This window comes from Parasteatoda tepidariorum, chromosome 2 (genome assembly GCF_982258835.1).
Source record: "Parasteatoda tepidariorum strain Cologne lab strain chromosome 2, Ptep-v5.0, whole genome shotgun sequence".
Classification (NCBI taxonomy): Eukaryota; Metazoa; Arthropoda; class Arachnida; order Araneae; family Theridiidae; genus Parasteatoda; species Parasteatoda tepidariorum.
The window spans coordinates 36,703,991-36,722,116 of record NC_141756.1 but is presented as its reverse complement, the minus strand read 5'-3'; the positions used below and the strand labels follow the sequence as shown (position 1 = coordinate 36,722,116).

At 28.9% G+C, this 18,126-nt stretch overlaps 1 protein-coding gene across 2 annotated transcripts; it reads right to left on the bottom strand.

Moving 5' to 3' along the window:
• Positions 1-6,637: 6,637 nt before the first annotated feature.
• On the bottom strand, positions 6,638-16,230 carry LOC107436936 (uncharacterized). Of its 2 annotated transcripts, XM_087155844.1 has the most exons (4): positions 15,981-16,230; positions 14,517-14,655; positions 8,293-8,361; positions 6,647-7,167 (listed from the first exon to the last, which is right to left on the bottom strand). In XM_087155844.1, exons 1-4 carry the CDS (start codon positions 16,020-16,022, stop codon positions 7,022-7,024), a joined length of 396 nt encoding a protein of 131 aa, XP_087011970.1. In that variant the 5' UTR covers positions 16,023-16,230; the 3' UTR covers positions 6,647-7,021. The 2 variants fall into 2 exon arrangements, with proteins under 2 accessions (XP_087011973.1, XP_087011970.1); XM_087155847.1 differs by lacking the exon at positions 8,293-8,361 and having other exon boundaries at positions 6,638-7,167.
• Positions 16,231-18,126: the final 1,896 nt, after the last annotated feature.

The window sequence follows — 18,126 nt, the reverse complement described above, 5'->3', positions numbered from 1 at the left end:
TGTAAAAAAATAAATAAAAAAAATTAAAGTAGTTTTGCTAATTAGCACATTTAAGTTGCTTATTATCTATCAACTAAACTATACAACTAATCTATCACGTACTTCAAAACATAATAATGTTGTTTAATTTTTATGTTGAGTAAGTTCTGAGCTTTCATTTGTATGAAACTGAAAGATTAATATTTTGTCCCAGCTAAGCTAAAAATGTCTTATTTAAAATTATTCAATTAAAATAACGGCTAATCTATCTCTTACCTACCAAAGCTGAAAGTATTCAATGCTGAAAAGTTCCTTATAGAATTATTTGCGTCTAAGTCACACTGAAACTTTTATATGCTGCTATTTTTGTTCTATTATTTAGGGATTTATACATGATTTAATGTTTAACTAACTTTTTTTGTTTGTTTTGATTTTAATAAAATTATTCATAATTTTTTAAAAAAAATCCTTATAATTTAATTAGTGAGAGTTGCTTATCTAGACGAAACCAGCAGAACATTTGCTAAACATTAGAATAACTCTGATTTTGTATTTAAATAATGTTGCGGATGTGTAATTTTCAAGTCGACATGTCCTTAATATAAAATGTAAAAATTAATTGCAGTTTTAATGTTTAAATTTCATCAATTGATGGATGTAATTTTTTATTTATTTTATTTCTGTTTTCAACTTATTTTTGAAAATAAAATATTTTCAATCTCTGTATGTTACTGTAGAAAGTTTCAGTAGGATTATCTCTAATGTTATGTGTGTTAGAGAATTATTTCATTTATCAAATTTTTCTAGATAAATGTTTCCATTATCTGTGATAATTCTTCCACATCATATAATTTCTACAAATTAATTCGGCTCACTTCCAATACTTTGCTCAAAAGAACTCATCTAATCTCTTATGGGTTTTTATATATGGCTAATTGTTATTGAAAATGAACTGCTAATCAATTTGACTCAATCTTACTGCATCAATAATCGACACAAAAATACTTTTATCAATAATATATCCTCTTGCTTCTATATAAAATAGATTCTTTGTGACCTTCAATTGTTTTTTAGTTTTGACAATGCATACATTTGTCATTAGTAACCTTCTTAAATACAAAGTTATTAATTCCCCGATATTTTGTATGGTTATTTTAATATTGCTTTAGATGTGTTAGTGGTTTTGTATGTAATTAAAAAAAAAGATTTGTAAAATATTGCTCTATTTATATTAAATTTGGAAAAACTATAGGTTTTAAAATTAATGCATACTTAGCAAAATTCTTGTATTATAATTGACCGATTTAACTTTCGCTATCCCCTTACTTAAAAAAGACATCTTTACTTGAAGTCGCTGAATTGTGAGTGCACAAAAGTGATGGAAATATTTAGTTATCACAAATAAATACTTTGACTAATTATCTATCTATACTTTAAGAATTAAGAGGGTGACAGAATAAGTTATGCAACATTTATAGTAATGTGTATAAAAGTACCATGTAAAAAAGCATTAACAAATAATATGCTGGTTAGATGTAGAGTATTGCTTGATAAGTCCAAGTAAGACTCAAAAATCTCCGCTACTCTCTAAAAAAAGAATGAAGGATTTCAACCAGAAAAGTATGATTTTATAAATTTATTATCCCCTTTGAAAATAAACATACTATAATTCTATAATTGGAAATCTATTCTTGTAAACATAATAAATGATACAGTATATTTGGCAATTTTCTTACTTTTTTTTTTCTGCTTTTTTTTCTTCTTTTGATTATCAATAATGTAAAGTGTTCATCAATCTTCAGTTCGTTCATCAATCAATCAAGCCCACAATCGCCTGGAAGTCCTTAAACCCTTTAAGAGAATTCAAGATGTTTCATGTTTTGTGCACAAAGAATTAAGAGTTTTTAAATAAATTTTGAAACTCTTTATACTTATATAACATTCTTGTTTTTCAAACACAAAAATGACTAACACTGTACCAATAATAATTCTTAATCATGTTATAACAATAATTCTTAATTACAATTTAATAAGTATTTGATTTTTAAATGATCACCAAAAGTTTTTTTTTAAATAATAAATTTAATATAGAATATCAACTCAAGATTTTAATATTGACTCAAGATTAAAAATAAATTGAGTGTGAGATCAATAATCAAGTGATCACTTTCAAATATAATATTGTAAACGATAGTTCCAATATCACAATGACAATTATTTTAAGTGTTTTTCTCCAATGGCATTTATTTGGTATAGTTTTTTTAACATTACAGGATTTTCTTTATGTTGCTTTTGTCTAACAAATATAAGTTTGAAATTAAAGATATTCGTTAAATTTATTAAGTTTTTGAAATGTTTGAATTTGGCCTTTCATGTGTTGTCTTCCTGCTGAAGAACCAGTTTTCTTACTTGCTATTCAAGTACAGAGTTGGACAGAGAAAATTCTAAATAAACTTGCCTTAATGCAAAAATGTCAATCAGTTAACTTTAAGTTGCTGAAAATTCATCTAATGGAGTTCTGACTTGCCAGTTTATGGAAGTCCAAAGGAGACCGTAGAACTTAAACATCTTTGAAAGATTGCAAAAGTTAAATTTTAATAATGATTGAAATTTTCCTTAAGACATGCTGATTTGTTTGTCATAAGTAAAGAAAATATAATTACTTTTTTATTAGTAGTATTTGAGTCAAATGACTAATTACAAAGTAACAGTAATTAATTAAGTTTAATTGTCTGGAGTTAACTGTAATTGAATAATACAAACATTTTTAAGTGTGATCTGTTTTTGATCAGCTCTTCCTTTGAAAATTGAAAATATTCTGCTTTATACTTATTGATTGTGATATTTATTCAACATTAAGTGTTTTGATGGTGTAATATTTTTGCCTTGTATATATTAACAAAAAGAGATTGAAATTTGTTACATTGAAATACTGTTTGGTTATTCATACTATTGTGATCAGTATAGATATGTTATCTATAAATGCATCTGTTCAGAACAGTTAGTTATTATTTTTAATTTATAAATTTTGTTATATGTATTAACTAAAGTCTTAGGTTGTACTTGTTTATATCAAAGAAAGATGTTTGATGGAAAAAATTGCATTTCATAACTGTTGCGTAACAGTTTTTTTTTTTTTTTAATTGTACATCAGAATACTTAGAAAGTTTCATCAAGGTTTTCATTAAAGTGTTTCAATGTACCATTTTTCAATTTCAACAAGTCCAGCAATAGTGATTGTTACCTTTGTATATTTGAATTAATAATGTGTGTTAGTGTTTTTAAATAAAATGTGAAACGCATAACTCTGACCTGTAAAATTATTTTTCCCAGCATACTTTGTATGTAGTCTGAGAGAGTTGTATATTGATCAAATAAAAATTTGAAATGTCTGACTTTTTTCGCATTATTTAATTTGTTCATTATTCTGAAATATTATTTCATCCTAATGCATAGTTGCCAACTGCTCTGATTAAATCGTATTTGTTCCGATTTTTAGCCTTGTTCCGAAAATAGGATTTTAGGTCAAAGTGTTCTGATTTTTTCTCTCCTTATACTGATTCTCTTGAAACTAGAGGTGGGGCATGTGATTTTTTCTGTGAATATCATAGAATTCCGCGTATATGAAGACCGTTGGTCCGCCGACTTCTGCGAATCAAAAGCTTATAATCCAACGAAATTTTTAAACTTTTACTAAATCCCGTTAAGGCGAGACGTTTGCATTTGCCAGTTTGATTCAAGTTCCGCAGATTTTCTCCATTTTAAATATTTGGAACTGCTCCAGAATCTGCTAATATCGCGATTCTAATTCATGCGATTTTAATATCAGTTATTTTAATATAAATTCGCATTTATCTGATTTGAAAGTTCTGCATTGCTATTCGTATTCATGCACTATAAAGATCGTACACCACGTTTCCTATTCGCTCAATTTAAAAATCTAATATTACGATTTGTATTTACACGTTTTTAAAACCCAAAATCACGATTCGTTTTTACTCGAGTTAAAAATCCAATATCGCGATTCGTATTCACGCGGTTGTAATATCAAACATCGATTTTCGTATTTATACGTGATTTAAAAACTGCGCATTGCGATTCGTATTCACGCGATCTAAAATTTCTGACTCGTGATTCATATTTACGCGAATTTAAACTTCAAAATCACAGTTTTTAATTTCCACGTTTTTAAAATCCAATATCCCTATTCATGTGCACGTGATTTTAAAATCAAATACCGCGATTCATATTTACGTGATTTTAAAATCCAATAACCGTGATTCATAGTCACGTGATTTTTAAATCCAATATCGCGATTCTTGTAAGAAGTAAGTTTTTTTCATGAACTGGTTACTATAAATGTGTGATTCTTCATTAGTAGGTTATTTAATTAAAAATGTTAGTTCAAAAAATTATGTTTCATATGAAACATGCATGGTTTATAAATTGATATCACGTTTTTGAATTTAAAATATTTTGGAATTTTTACTTAGTGTCACTATTACCCCGTATTGGCTTATCATGCTTTGTGTTCCTATTTTTAACAAGTTGGTAGCAACGCTAACGAACACTGATCTCTATTCTGTGCTCTTAACAAAATATGAATGTTTCTAGCAAAAAAAAAATATTTTTTTTTTAATGATTGCTAAATGGTTACTAAATAAAATACAAGGAAGAAAAATGGAGTTTAATATTGAAAGAATGGGTGAGTTCTTTAACACAGTGCCAGTGGAACATGCTTCAGGTCTCTTTAACTTTCAAGTTTGTTAGACTGCAGACTTTTTGAATGATATAAAAAAAGTTTGGAAAAAAAATTGTTTTTTAGCATTTAAAATAATTCCGTAAGAAAAACAAGTTACTATAGTACATATTAAAACGGTTAATAAATAATATTCGTTCCCTTTTATGAAACTCTTAAGTTTATCCTTTCTGCACTGATCAAACTGGTCTATCTGAATTTTAACAACTATTTTCAATGCACATTCCGTATGAATTGTTATTACAATGAAAAAGTTACTATAAAAAATATAGTAGCAGTGTTATTAAATATTTTCCAGTACAAATGAAAAATATCTATTTTTTTTTTTTAATTGAAATATACTTTAACTAAAAAGCATTTGCTCCCATAATAAAGAAGTAGAAATATTTCCACTTTCTGTTTAAATAAATTTGCGGACGACAACAGTTTTGACAATTCGATGTTCGACTCGATGGCTTCGTCACCTAATTCATCATATATCTTTTTTAACATTAATTGTAGCTTCAAGGATTTTTTGGCATTAGATATATTTAGCAATATCAAGTAGCATGCCTCTTTTTTTTTTTTTTTTTTTTCCTTTTCTCTTTTTTTACGAACGAAAGTTCTGCGCAAGCTTTGCAGATATAATGTCCAGCGATTAGGGGAAAAAAATAAAACTAATTTCTGAAGAAAAAGAAACTCATTAAACTGTTTAGTTTTTAAGTCGAAGAAATTTTAAATTCCTGAAAAAAAAATGGAATTTTTCCATGGTGCAATCGAAATAAGATAAAACATATCTATCATACGTTAATAAATGTTCAGTAATTCGAATAAATGTTCACTCTTTAATACAATTATTTCTGCCCTCTTTAATCCATTTTTGTAACAATGAAAATTTTCTTTCTCTGGAACAAAAAATACATTTAGTCAAATATATCATTTTTATTTTTACACGTTCATTAAAAAAGAGAATTTTTGTATTATGCGTTAGTGAATGTGTACAGTAAAAATAATCGAAAAAACTAAATAGTCTTCAACTTCACTGTAGTAGTCATTACATAGTTAATAGTCTTAATTTATTTTATGATAGAAATGTTCCTTAATACAATTTTTTTAAATGTTGATCTTAAGTTATATGTTTTCTTCGCTTAAGTTTATGTGATTGATTGGTTGTTTGATTGTTTATATTTTTCATTATTTTGCTAACTAGTAAATTTAAGAAGATATTTTGAATAAAGTAATTCTGGAAATTATATAGTATAAAATTTCAGGGAGATTTCCGTCAGAATTTTGCCAGAAACACTATGTAAATTTAGAAAGATATTTTGAATAGAGTAAATCTGGAAATTTTAGCATAAAAGTCAGGGAGATTTCCGTCAAAATTTTGCCAGAAGCCGTATGTGAAAATCCAAGATTGTACTTATAGTAACTACGTTGTGCAGAACATGAGAACATATATGTGGTATATTGCATAAAAATGTCAAAGCTAAAAAAGTATCCAATTTTTTTTTTACATAGATAAAATGTTTTTTAGCATTTCATTATAATAGTATTGAATTTTATAACTGTATCAATTGAAGAGTTAATTTTCAAATATTATCTTTGTAATTAGAGTAATTTCTTTTATTTTTTGAGTGCTTATAATACATTTTATTTTGTTCAAACTAAGTACACTTAATAATCCCAAAAAACTGAAATGGTAAGATATTACTTAATTAAAAACTTTATTCGCTTCTAAAACATACAAAAAGCAAATAACAATCGCAAAAAATTGGCACCCATTTTTTAAACTTGCCATTTCACGTCTAGCAAGTCTTGAAAATGGGCGCCTATTTTTGATGCTCTTGAAACATGTTGGCTGTTATTTGCTATCTATATATTTTGAAGCGAATAAAGTTTTTAAACAGGTAAATACATTTATATTAAGGTTGTGGCGAATTTGACTGACATGGTTGTTCAATGTATCAAGTTTTTTGATAAACGTTGCCATTTTTAAAATTTAGTTTTCCCCCTCATTTGCATTTAATAAGTATGTCAAAAATAACATATTTTTAAAATGTAGTGCTCTTTCACAGAAATATTTATTATATAAAAAATTTTACAACTTTTCTATATATGAAAGTAAATACAATGCAGAATTCATATATAAAAGAATAATATGCACTTATCCAAAAATGAATTTACAAGTAAGACACATTCAAAAAATATTTGCCTTGCAAACATTCCGTTTTCAGGAATAGAAAAAAAAATATGGATATGTTTTCCGTGAATAAAGCAATTTTTCCATCATAAATATTTGAACATTTATTCCATAATTCCTCGTCTTCCGAAGCATTTACATAAATCGGCAAGAACTTGTACACCATTAACAAGCGTATAAACTGCAAGGCATGCTAAAAATACTAAAACAAAAGTGATGCTCACTGCTAACCATAAGTCTGATTGCAAACCTAAAATGGGCCAGAGAGAAAATAATCTATTACATAATTGCTATAACGTATGACGAAATATTGTAAACAAATTAATATTGAATTTAATACTTATATTTTTTATTTTATAACCAGCGTTGAACAGCAGAGTGCAGACCCAATTCTGCGTTTATGACTATCAATGTTCAACTCTGTAGCCTTTTAATTTTGATCTAAATTCAAAAGACATAACTCCTGGATCAAGATTTGGGAGAAGCTAATCTTCGTGGAAGATTTTTTCAGTGAAACTAACGCGCATTTGCTTTACATGTAGTGGAAAACCACCTCCCGCTCGACAGCAAGGGGACTCTAACCCATGATGCGTCTACGACTGGGGATATTTTGCATCAGCACTGTGAACGTTGATCACTGGGATTCGAGCCTGGGTGACCTCATTGAGATGTGAGGGCTCTATCCTCTGAGCCACTACGGCAAGGCAATTAATAGTTATGATATACAGCACCGATATCTTTCTGCGTCAAAGGTAAAATCTTGTAAACGCGGTTCACTTCGAAGCAAAAACTTTTGAATTTTGTTATTTAGAGCAAAGAGAAAGTGTTATTCATCATTAAAATTTCTTTAATTTACCACATCAATTATTGATAAAATTTTAAATATGAAAAGAAATTTTCTTTTTCAAACTACTTTTTTGAATTTTATATTTTAGTACAAATATAATTCCGATAATCTAACAGATTTTTTACGAACTAATAAAATGCTTTTTAAAGCTGAAAAATACCAAAATATATTTTTGCTTGTAATTAGAGTGTCAGAAAAAAATATATATAAAAGAGATACTGTGTCAAAAGATTATTAAGCATCCCCAGTTTTTTTTTCTTTTGAAACTTAATTACGTTTTTTTTAAAAAAATTTATAACTAATATCAGTAATTTTATTTTCCTGTAATTTTACAGAGTGGAAGAATTTTTTACATTATTCCATTTCTTGAGTTTAAAAACAAATAAAATTTAAATTACGAAATCGAGGACCCCCGTATTATTTAAGCATGCAATTTAAAAACACAATTACGTACTGTATATTTTCGAAATACAAGTCCAATTTTTGCTTTCTCCAAGTTGATTAAGTAGAACATAATTGGTAACTTACTTTTTGTAAAAATTCCATAATATTTTTTAATGTTCTTGGAAACAGTTCCAAAGAAACCATCACTGCTATCTGTAAATATTTAAAATTTAAAAATATATACCTACAATTTTTATACAACATTTTTAATATGATTTTTTTTCAAAAAAAAAAAATATCATTAAAGAACTTATGTTTTTTTCCCTCTTTTTTTCTGATGAATAAACATAGACCGGAAGGATTAATGGGTTAAAGATGATTTAGAAATTTTAAGGCAGAAACGCGATATTTTTTTTATATATATTTTAAGTAGTTTTTCCACTTTTATAACTAATCACATATTCGCCTAGCCAAATTATTTGAAGCATTGTATTTTCTTAAACATTACATGTTCTGCACGAGTTTATATGAGTTTTTGTTTAAACATACATGTAATGAGTTTTAATTCAGGAGTTTTTCTATATACACCTATGTACTTCCTATTTGTATTTATTTTTAACGTATTGCATTACAATGCTAAGCAATGGATATACGAACGACAAGTGCATACCAGTTTCAGTCTAGCTCTTGCTTGCGTTAGTTGCGGATGTGTTTTTGGGGCTTTTTGCTGTGTTTATTTGTTTCCGAGTTTTATACTACGCAGTTATGTGCTCATTTTGTGTGCAGTGTTTAAATAATCAATTGGAAACTTTTTATAATGGGTAAAAAAGGCGATCTTTCACCATGTAAAAAAGCTGAAGCAAAGGCCCTCGTGAATGCTAAAATATTTTCAAACCGTAAAACATAACGAAGATGGAAGGTTTCTGAGGTTAGCGTACGACCCATTAAAGAGAAAATTGAGTTGGGAGACGAATTGAGCCCGAAACGAAAGAAAATGTGGAACAGAATCTTATAGTGCGTCGAATATTTTGGCCAGGGACTGTATATTAAACTTAGAGTTATTCAGATGTGTGATAGATGAAAATTTCAACTTTTTGTCCAAATAATCGTCTACTGATTTAGGATGCATAAATAAAAAAGAAGTGCATAAGCATATATTTTTCTTAGAATTAGCACAGAAAAATTACTGTTGGAATTTTGAAACTTTCAACAAAAGGAAATAATTGATAATAAAGCTAAATAATAGTTTTGAAAATTTCATTTGTCAAGTAACGTAAGAGCAAAAAATAGCTTAATTATTTTTCCGCACCCTGAAGCAAAATACGTAGTTCTTTTAATTATTCACGTATTATTGACGTAGTTCTTTTATTGTTCTTCTTAATTATTCACTTTGAAAAGACAGGCGATTAACTAACACTGTTCAGTTTATTACGAAAGTAGTATACCAAACATTTTTTGTTTTAGGTGTGACAAAAATTAGTTAGTTTTTTCGTCAGAAAAATTACTTTTTCGTTCTTTTTTAATTTATTTGACGAATGTAGTATATTATAGATTTCATTTAATTTTTTTTTCTTCTATTTAATTTTCATTCTTTTTAATTACTTTCCTCCTTTTAATAACAGTTTTACATTCCATAAACAATTGCAAATGTTGCTGTCATCAGACACAGAACTCTATTTAAAATTTGAGCACTCCAGCTAGTCAGATGGACAATTCATTCGATATGGAGATAAATATTACGTGTATAGCAGCCAGGAAACGATTGAAACTTGTATTGTTAGTTGTCGCAGAGTTCCAATTGATATTTACTCATTCTAGCTAATCGGGAAATGATCGAATATTAATTAACGGTAGTTCTATCTGACAATAAGATGGCATGAAAATTTGCTCATAGCAGCCAGGAAAGGAATAAAACTTAAATTATTATTCATCACAGAACTTCAGTTAAAATTTGAATTCTCTAGCTCGTTGGAAATCGTGCAATGTCACGCATTGACTTGACGAAATCATGATATTGATGCATTTAAGACTAAACTCTGAAAATCAGCAAATATGTCTTTAATGCTTGAAACTATAGATGTATTGATTTCTTTAATCTACATACATTTCTTTAATTTGCATAATAATATGAATTTTATAATGTCCAATGATGGAAAAAAATTGTAGCTTTTGGATAATCATCCCAATCCATATTATGGATGGATGGCTTTGCTCAGTATCTCAAGTACAGTTAATATGGAGCTAAAAGAATTAGCCAAAACTACACTAACTCTTCAAGTGAACCAATAAAAAAAAATTACATTTTCAATGTTAAAACAACTACATAAAATACAATATTATGAATTGTCAATGTTATTATTATAACTTGTTATGACTAACATTTCAACATTATAAAATAATAAATTAAATATAAAATAGAGAGAGAGAAAATACAAAGGAAAACATTAATATAGCATAATAATTAGTTAACAATGTACGCAGTAAACAACGTTAAACGTACATTTGACAGTAAATTTTTAATTATAAACTTACTATATTTTCAGTTATTATCACTTTTACTTATTGTATTTTCATGAAATATACAAACAATACACAATTTTACAATACACAATTATAATATACAATTAAACATACAATTTTGAAAAATACAATTAATAGCATCCAATGATAATAGCAGCGAACTAGTAATTGTAAACTTAAAATTAGTAATTTGAAAAAATAAATCAAATTTTAAAAAATAATTTATTTAAAATTCTCCGCTTTTAATTTCGATTTCCAATATCATTTTTTCCCCATAAATTGTTTGCAGTAACTTATATCAATATTAAGGAGTTGAGCAATAAAAACTTCACTTATCTGTAATATTAGCTTTAAATATTTAAAGTTACGACTAAACGAAATTGCTCATACCTGTTTAAAATTATAAAGATTGCTAGATCAGTCAAGAAGCAAAATTTAGACTTAAGAAACACGATAAATATGTCTGTTATATCAAAAATGCGGTGTATCATTTATTGCCGAGGATTGTTTAAGTTTTGAGATTTCAATAATGACAAAATTCTTTACACCCCTGTCATATATGCTTGTCTTGACGCTCTGTAATATTGTTTTATTCAAATAAATGTCGATTCTCTTGTAAACGATATGAGTTCCTCGCCACTTATCTTTAGCGCTTTGAAATGCATTTTGCTCTGATTTGCTTTTCTGAACCACTGCGGTTTTTCTAGTTGTGTTTTTCATCTTAATACTCCATTTTCCGTTTGCCATTTTACTTTTTTGCTTCAATTCACTTTTTTGTTCTCATTCACGTCTGGCGAGTTTTGAAAATGGGAGCCAATTTTCAAGCGCTCAAACCGTGTCGACTTCCATTATCATCTTATTCTATAATTTTTAGATCATCAAGTATTTCTTGTCACTTCAGTTTCTTATTTATTCAATGTTGTTATTGTGGGGAGAGTTGATATCGTCAATGTCTACCTTCATCTATGAAAAGGTACCTCACCATAGAATCGGGTTAACACGTCTTATATACTAAATTGGAATTATATTTTTGTAGTGGTAGATACACTACAGTACTTCCCCACCAGAATTATATCTGTGATAGAATTCGATGAATGGATACCTCTAGTTGATTCATTGTTGTTTTGTGAGAAACCGGGAGAGCTGTATTAAGATCACCAGACTTTTTTAGTACAGATCGTGAGAGCTGTATTAAGTTCACTGCGGTTTATGTGTTGCCTTTAGCAGTCGAGTGTATACATTGTACGTTGTGTGTGATCGAGACTGAGAAGCAACAGCGTGAAGAGGACAATGTCGCAGTTACAAGTAGCAAGTCAACTGTTCAATCTGGACCATCCATTGAAGTAGACGTGTTCAAATCGTAGTGGGTGTTTCTGCTAAGGTAGGCGTGTTCACATCACGTCCGAAGGTCATCAATGTGAGGAGAGTTGTTAACGACAATGTCAACCTTCATCTATGAAAAGGTACTCCTCCATAGAATCGAGTTCACATGTTTTATATACTAGTGAATTGGAATTATATTTTTGTAGTGGTAGATACACTACAGTTATATTATGCGTCGACTGGACAACGAAAAATATACATATGTAGGGCAGTTAAAAGGATTTTTTTGTTCCTCACTAGAATAATTCAAAAGAAAGAAGAAAAAAAAAAGCTACAAAATGTCTAGGCCATCAATTAGTATTAACTAATATTAGTTGATGGCGTTCATTCAAACATTTTGTATTGATCGCAGATATTTATTCTTATATTTCAGTATTTTATTTTAAACGTTAGACATAGAGCGCAAATGCTAATGATGAAAATACATCATCAAAAAAAGGTTTACGTGATAGAAAAGTTTAATTTTGTTTCAGTGTATCTTTCTTTGGCTATCCCTTAATTTTGTATGCAAATAATTTGATGAACTTTTCATAACAAATTGATAAATTTATACAATTTATGATCATGAAATTATGAATTTATGTAAAAAACGATTCGTTTTGCGTACTGATTTAGGAAAAATTGCTTGTCTCTGAATGTTTAAAATAAAACTTAGGTAAGTAATTAAAGGAATGGATAATTCTAAGAACAATTTTTAAAAATAACAAAGGTTTTTATAACATATTATTTTCTTGTTTTTTTTGCAAAGAAATAAAATATAACTCTAACTGTTTTGCTTTAATTATTTTTAATTTTGTGTGAATTCGGACTCAGTGGCAATTTTTTCGGAAACGGGGCTTAATCCGCTTTGTCCTGACTTATCTAGTTTATTACGAATTTGCTCAACAGTATAAGTTAAGAATTCGGTATAGTTTTAGAAACTTTTTTTTACCAATATTATTAATTATTGAAATTTCATATTACTCAAATGCCATACTATTATAGGGCTCTAAATCTCTATTTGACAACTCGCTATTGGCGACCTAATATCTTGGGATACAGATAGAGCAACAGAGTTTAACTCTAGAAATTCTAGTCTAAGAATTATAGAGTTAGACACTTGATCAAGTGATCGAAGCATGGTCAAAGTTTAAAATTCATTCTGTTATGAAGTTTTCCTATTCTGAGATTCTTCAAATTCTTAGATTTTGACTACTAAATTAAAATTAAAATTTGAGAGTTTGAAACGAAACAATTAACTGCCAGTAAATCCTTTTCGTAGAGTAATTGAAAATTTATAAATTGGTAAAATAAAATAATTGCTTATGAAATAAAGGAAAAAAACTTAGTAAAAGCAGGATTAGATTGCTAAATATATAAAAAAAAAAATCATACCTTATCAGAATATCGTAAGCAATATGCTGAGGAACACTTTGTAAAAATAATTCTTGTTCGAATAATAAAAATAATTACAAACGTGTACAGTTCTTTTTTAAGGAAAAGGCGAGTTTCGAATAGATTCCTAAAGTAGAAAGTCGATGAAATTGTAACTCCATCTCTAAAGAAATGAAATTCTTTTAAGGAACTGGCACAAACTTAAAAGTTGTATTCCTTAGAGTAATTTAAATGCATGTAGTTTTAATGCTTCTTAAGAGAAGATAATTTAAATAAACATTAACTCCAATAGCGAATAATTTAAAAGTAAAATAAAAATTATTTGGAGTAAAAGGAATTGCATTTCTGATGTTTTGTGTTACGAACAAAATCTTCAGTTTAGAAACATTTATTAATAAGGATTCTTTAGCAATGTAATTTTCTTTTTCATCCTTAAATTATTCAGAAAAGAACAATTCTCTGGAACAACTAACGTGAAATGTTTACTGCTATAAAACTATTGTAAAAAGAATTTGGTTAGTAATTTTTAAATTCTATATTGGATATTTCAAAATAATGCGGCTAAAATATCATACTCAGACATAACAGGTATACAAAAAGAATAAAAAACCATATTGGGACATGACGTCGCTAATGCTAATTGGGGTTACTAGAGGGCGTTTTTCTATGAAAACTAGAGTACCAGTTGAATGACCACCATGATCACCAGCTTTGTGCCCAACTGATTTTTCCTAAAGAGATTTAGGAAGCATTGTTACAGCAGTAAGATGCATTCGAGATGCTTTTGGCATATTTAAAAAGATATGGCATTCCATGCAGTGTAATGCTTGTCTCCAATAATCTGGCAAAAACTTGGAATATCTCTTCCAGTTAATATTGGCTCTAAATGTGTAATATATATGTGGCAATACACAATGAATAAAACGATGCAGAGCTTTTCGAAATTACATATTTTCAGTTGAGGGCGCGGAAAATGTCCAGGTTTGGTACGATACGTTTGGTACGATGATCATACGATAAATCAGCATAGCCGGAAGATTGAACTTTTAATAGAAAAGATTTTAACGGTAATGTAAGGACATTTTAATTACCTGTCTCATTCTTAGCTTCTTCTATATTCATAGAGAATTCTGCTAATCCTTCGTAGTCTGACGTATATTTTGATACTTCAGGTAGTGCATTGATAACTATACCATTTATGCAGTAGAATACTATAAACCAACTAAAAATCTGTAAACAAAATTAATGTATTTTTTTAAAAATATGTCTATTTTAATTAACATATTTTAGTTATTAACTGTTTACTCTGTAAAAAATAGTCAATAGAAAAATACGCAATCGTAAATTTTCATGGCTAGCTTTGTTTTTTTTAAAAAAAATTGAATTTTTCATTTGCTGCAAGATATTTCGCATAAGAACGCGTACCCCCGCTTAATTGTTCCAGTACCCCTGGGGGTACGCGTACCACACTTCGGGAAACACTGGCCTACGCCACCATTTTTATTATTTTTTTATTATCTTATTTATTTTTGAACACTAAAAATTAAATAAAAGGAAAAAAATAAAATAAGATAAAAAAAATACAAAAAATTGACTAAATTTCCTTTTGCCCGGCTTACAGGAGAGTAATAATTTAAGATATCAATAAAAACGATTAAATCTTCAATAAGATTATTTGGTTCAAGATTTTAATAAAAGATAATCATGAAAAACATTATTTGATTCAAGATAATAGTCAAAGATAATGACCAAAGAGATTGATTCGAAAATATATCAAAGATTGATGCATTTAGCAAATGAAAGGTTTAACTAGTTGAAAACATGTTTTTGGCAGTATCTGACAAGTTTAGTTTGAAAGTAAAAATCAAAGCTTTTAAATCTTTAGAAAGCAAAAAATAATATTTAGCATAGAGAAAACAAAGATGCATATTTTGTGCTTATTTGACATTCCTAATATTCAAATAGGGTTTTTGTTTCGTTTGACCTTTCCTAACTGACGCTAAACACGAAAACTAGATGTGTTAACTTTGAGTTAGCTTTTAGTACTGAGAATGTTTGTTTACGCTTCGACTTAAAAATCTTTTACTTTGAACTTTAAACTTTTATAGTTTAACTATTTCGTGGTTTGAATATTGAATATTTTGCTTTTCATTTTCATACGTTAAGTATGATTTTCAATAGATTGACAACCAGTGAGATTTAAACTTCGTACCATGATTCTAATAGATATTTTGGCGATGTTTCTCATGCGAAAATGATGAATTTGATTTCATTTACGTAATTAGGCATATGAAGAAAAATAATCGCTAAGCTAAATTGGTTGTGAGGCACTGATTCGTAATACGAGTTTTAATTTCTTTCAACGTAACAAGCATTTCTTTCTTTCTAACTTTTTCATTTTTTTATTTTATGTTTTTTAAAAACAAGATTGAAAAGAATTGAAACATGTCTCGATTTTCTTGTCTAATCAAGTATCCTGCATAGCCCAACAAATGTTCCAAATATCATAAATTTCTTAATTTTGTAAAATAAAATAATATTTAAAATTGACAAACTTTGAGAAGATGATACCAAGAATTTTTCTTGAATAAACTCATAGCTATTAAAGCTAATTCTGTCCTTTATGAATAGTATTCCGACATTTATTTATTTACAGAAACATCTTAAAACAAGTTTAGTTGTTTACTTTTGCATAAAAGTTGACTTATTATACAGCAAGTTCACTTTAAGTTTTTAAAGTTAGTAAATATTTTAAGATCATTGGGTATACAAACAATTCAAAGAACAAGCTGTTAACTAATGCAATTTTTAGAACTTGTAATTGGATGCCTGTAAGTGACGGCATCGTAGATAACTCCTAAATCGTGGCATTTGTCGATTCAGAAGCCAATCAGGTTCAACACACGCGCGGGACGTCGCTTACAGGTATCCAATTATATCTGATTTAAGTCACATGGTTAGACATAATCACTTCATTTCTTCTTAAGCTGCATGTACCCAATTAAGATACTAACGATAGTCTGCTTCAAAAATGTCAACATTGATAAAATCATTTCATGAAAAGAAGTAATAATCATTTTACTTTTTAAGAAGTTTAAAATTATTTCCTTCAAAAATTATGCGACCCAAATTAAAATTTGGATTACACTTTTTACCAAAATTATTTTTAAAAAAAATAATGAAGTTTGTTTAAATGTAGTCTTATAAATGTTAAACTGAGGGGACAAAATCTTAAAAAAATGATAATGAAGTGCTTGCATATGAGATAATTATTAACTTGATTAAGTGCTTTTATAATTGAAAGCAAACAATCTTAAGAATAACACCGTGTAGATAATAAACTGCGTCGGTGCTCAAAATTGTATAAGAATTTTCTTGTTTCGTCGATTACTTTAGGACTAATGGTCCGATTTAAATTAAATTCGGTATGAAGATAGGTTGATTTAATCGAAACAAAATACTGATTCAACAGTTATAATGACGACGGATGCTAGTACGTAACACCCATTAGAGTTGGAGGATATTAAACTGTTATAGAAAATCAAAGAAACAATTAGGTTCATTAGAGGTTTTACCTCTTCCCCTCCTAGTTAATTTTATCACTGTGATTGTCTGCAACAAATTAAAAATTTTAGACAATCCAGTGACAGGTCCCTCTCGTTCAGCAACATTGTTTCCAGGCCATGAATAATTGCTTTAAGGAGGTTCGAGTTCCTCTTCATAGCATTTCAAATTTGCTTCATAGGATTGAGATCTAAAGATTTAGCTGACTATTAGATCAACAATTCCTAGAAGAGAGAAGACTTCAGCACGGATCAATTTAGTAGTTCGAAATAGCGAACATAAACTGCACAATGAAGAAAAAATAAGAAAAATGTCATTACGTTCGGAGTACTAAGCTGTACGGTGGTGGAATATAAGAATGTTGTCATTACGTTTTTATTTTATTTTATAACCGTCGTTGAGCAGCCGAACCAATTTTGGGTTTACGACTACTAATGTTCAACTCCGTAGCCTTGTAATTTTGAACCAATACGGAAGACAAGGAAACTCTTGGATCAGTACTCCCAGAAATATGATTTGTTATGGGAACATGGAGGACTTTGAGACTCGACAGATTTAACGTGCATCCGTCACCATTTACTGCACGGGGAGTCTTCGCCAGGAGGGGATCGAACCCATGACCTCTTGGACATGGGCCCAGCTCCCTACCAACCAGGCTCTCCCTGCCCTTTGTCATTGCGTTAGGACTACTGAAGGATATAATTTTTTTGTTTATGGTAACCCGTGCAGAGGACTTCTCTCTCTCATTGATGAGGTATTGATTTAATACGGTCGAACATTCATGTTCCAGATGATGGGCTCTAAGTTGCCAAACGTGTTTGTTTGTTAAAATGCTATGAGAACAAACTGCTCTCCTAAATAAGAAAAAAAAAAGAAAGAAAAAGGTTCCAAAGTACATTTCTATGCTCCCACCGGTTGCAGGAGGTGTGACCGGGACCGGAGCACACCTACGCGCACACTAGAGGATCTATCCTCCGATGTTCGAGAAATCGAACACTATGGCAAAGTCGGCTAGATTGACCCGGTCTGGATTGGCATCATGTCGGATGCTTGGACACCTCTTCGTGTCTTTATAACAGGTACTATGAATGATGCAAAAAATGATGCCTTGAAGCTTCTCAGGAACTGGCTGATTCC